This window comes from Solanum stenotomum, unplaced genomic scaffold, assembly GCF_019186545.1.
Source record: "Solanum stenotomum isolate F172 unplaced genomic scaffold, ASM1918654v1 scaffold36331, whole genome shotgun sequence".
Classification (NCBI taxonomy): Eukaryota; Viridiplantae; Streptophyta; class Magnoliopsida; order Solanales; family Solanaceae; genus Solanum; species Solanum stenotomum.
The window spans coordinates 1-3,409 of record NW_026033873.1 but is presented as its reverse complement, the minus strand read 5'-3'; the positions used below and the strand labels follow the sequence as shown (position 1 = coordinate 3,409).

General features: G+C 32.4%; 1 protein-coding gene across 1 annotated transcript; it reads right to left on the bottom strand.

The window, feature by feature from the left end:
• Positions 1–4: 4 nt before the first annotated feature.
• Positions 5–1,089, bottom strand: LOC125852515 (uncharacterized). Its single transcript, XM_049532241.1, has 2 exons — positions 751–1,089; positions 5–378 (listed from the first exon to the last, which is right to left on the bottom strand). Exons 1-2 carry the CDS (start codon positions 1,073–1,075, stop codon positions 5–7), a joined length of 699 nt encoding a protein of 232 aa, XP_049388198.1. The 5' UTR covers positions 1,076–1,089.
• Positions 1,090–3,409: the final 2,320 nt, after the last annotated feature.

The window sequence follows — 3,409 nt, the reverse complement described above, 5'->3', positions numbered from 1 at the left end:
ATCTCTAGTAAGTTGATTTTTTGTATTGATCCAATTCTTGTTGAAGTATTTCAATTTGTTTATCTTTCTCAACAACACTATCCATCAATCTTTTATTTTCTTCTTTCAATTCTTCAAATTGACAAACAATTTCTTCAATTTGTGCTTCAATTGCTTCATCACTTAACTCAAAAGCACTTTCAACAACTCTAACAACTCTCCATAAGGTAACAACAACAAGTAATCCTCCTCCATTTTTTTCCAAATAAGCTTCCAAAAATAATGCCACCATAACCACTATGCCATCTAGCAAGTACCCTGGTCTTCGAAAAAACGAGCACCCTAGACCTACAACAAGGCCTACACTCTTCAGAAATAACAATCCCAAGATCCCTATACCTGTTCGGAACATAGAAAGATGGAATTGAATTAAAGCTTTGAGGCGTGAAAAATAATATCTTTAGTAGAAATGTTGTTTGTATTTATAAGGGCCAACAACAAAGAAAATCAAGAAGAAGAAAGTAGAAAAGTAACTAAAATTTAAATGCAATTGTAAATTGTGACTATGTTTTAAATAGCACAATTAATTTCAAGTTAGGAAACCACAAAGCTACATATATCTCTATCGTAAAAAACATGAATTAGCAATAAAATTTGTCGCTAAATAGTTGTAACTAATAAGATTAAAATATAAAGGCTTTCAAACTCATTTTTTTCCTTTTGATACAATAAAATGTTACTTCATATATGTTACAAACTATCTAATATTACCTGCCCAATGGTACCAAACCTCTCCCGTTTCTTGATTTATCTTGTTCCGATTTTGGGGGCAGGATATCAAAGATGAAGAGAGCTCAAGACTTGTGAAAATAAGATCAATTATGAGTAACACAATGGTGAAAATTCTAAGAGGTGTGGATTCTAAAAACTTTGTTAAATTTGTTCTCCATTGTTGTTTTGTTGGTTGTTGTGAAGGATTCATGATAAAGAAATTCCATCTTTGCTTTTTGTCCCAAATTTTTATGAGATTTTGAATTGATATTTCAACACTTTGGATTTGTGTAGAATTTGATGGTTGAATTTCTTGAGAGTTCATTGATTATTTTTTTTTTGGGGGAATATAATCTCTTTTTTTTAGTTGTTGTGTATTTAATAATCGAAAATTTTCAATTTAATAATAAGAGTCGTTTGAGAGAGGCACGTGAAATGCAAGGCTTAGATTTTTCATGCAAGCTTTGCTTTGGAGTCACGTTATTAGTTTTAGCTACTTCTTAGAGTGTGTTTGGTTGAAGAAATTTTTTTTTTTGTGTTTTGGTACATAACAAAAAATATTGTCCCAAAAATAATATTAGTGTATAATTAATTTTGGCAAACACTATGTGTGGATCGATGGAGGACTGGAGGGTGGGTGGGAAAGTGTTGGCCGTAGGGGCGCTATGGGGTAGGATAGCTTGTGCTGAAAGGTAGAGAGCAAACAATCAATGTGGAATGTCATTCGTGAATCTTGTTTTTTTCTCTTTGTGCAATGTACTAATATCTTTTTTAGAGAAAGTATTTTTCAAAAAATTTGAACCAAACGTGGAATTGTTTTTTTTTCTCCAAGCCAAACACACCCTTGATTTGGTTTCTTCTTTTCAGTTGGAAATGCGTTAAGGATCGTGAAGCTGCCCAAGTTGTTTCATACTTCTATGGCTTAATGTAAGAAAAGTTGGTGCCAAAATTAAAAAGAACAATTAAATGTGATGTCATAGGTAGGTTTTGGCATCGTAATACGTAACTGAAAATTTGCTTCTTAAAACTATATCATCATTTACAAAATTAAATAACTCTGCACTTAATGATGAGTTCTCACATCGATAGAAAGATCGATGAATACATTCTTTTTTTTTTTACCATCCTAACGTCTCATAATTGTTAAGGTTCTGCGATGTGCGCATTTTATCAGGATGATATATTGTGATGGTGTGATGTATTTGTGTTGGTGGCAATGGCAGAGCTACCTTATGCAAAGAGGTGTGAATTAACACCCGTTCTCATGTTGAGAATTCCCACATCGATAGCTAGAGATGTGAATATTGGGGTTTGTTACAATCATGTCATCTCGTATTGGGCTTGCTTAGTCAGAATTGGACATTGGAATGTTGATGGGCTTGGCCCAAAAAGATTTTGGCAACAACAAACCTTACCATCTCAAGAAGATGAAAATTGACATGACAAGTTGTAGGAAAGCAAAACAACATTTGAGAAAATTACTAAATTTTATCAAATTTGAATTACATTAGGTGTGCAATTTTTCTACTAAAGTGATGGATTAAGATGTATACAGGAGGGGAGCCGCTTCCGAATACATCGCAACTTTCCAATCTATGAAGAAAGTAAATATATTTTTTAATATAAATTATAAAATTTTTAAAATATAAATTATACTCAAAACAAGTAAATTAATAACATATTTATCAAGTGTTGTTGTTGGATAGGTTTGAAGAAGAAGACAAGAGAAAAATACTTCAAGTTACTTTTGATGGGCAATCAATCTTTTTTAATTCATGCGTTTGCAATAGAAAGTTTGAGGCTGATAACTCAACTTTCTTCTTGATTGGCATATTTTTACATTATTTAAGCATCCTCATTTGTAATGTCATCATGGAGTGTATTACAAACTCTGTGGTGATCAGAAAATACTTAGTTCTCTCTAGCTCTTATTTTCTTCATGCTTGTTAGGTAGTAGACACTTCATTAGGATTAGTAAGGTAAGGCCTAGCCCCCCTTGCTTGCACTTATCCCTATTGATATTTTTATGTTTAATAAAAAAAAAGAAAAGATATTAACAAGTAAAAAAAAAAAAAAAATAAAAAAAAAAAATAAAAAAAAATAACATATTTGTCTGAACGTCACACATGAGAGCACATTAAAAAAAAAACATTTGTCACACAAGTTAGAGAACAAGTCATGAGTAGGACTAGGAGGAGTCAGCTTTCAAATTACCCAAACAAAAGACACCTGTACTGCCACGTAACCAGTTGTATCGCCACGTGCCGTGCCACGTGTTAGTCTGCATGCTAGTCATATTCCTAACTATAAGCTAGCTGCCTCTTCTTTCTAGGCCAAAAATAAGTTAACAGATCACCACAACAAAATACTTTACTATAATTTCGAATTCTGAATTTATTTGAGATTTTAGAAAGGAAAAAAAATGGAAGGAATAAATGTATCGACTCATCCAGAGGTTCCAGGTGAACCTACACAGACAGGAACAGCAATTCTAGAGACTGCAACAGCTACCATTCAAGGATTTGGTCCTATCAATAAAATTCATCAACATCTTTGCGCGTTAAGTTTCACTTATCTCTTATTCTATAAATTTATCGTTTTTTTTGTTATTAGAACTTAATTTACAGCATTGTGTACGCTAGCGGCGGATTTAAAATTT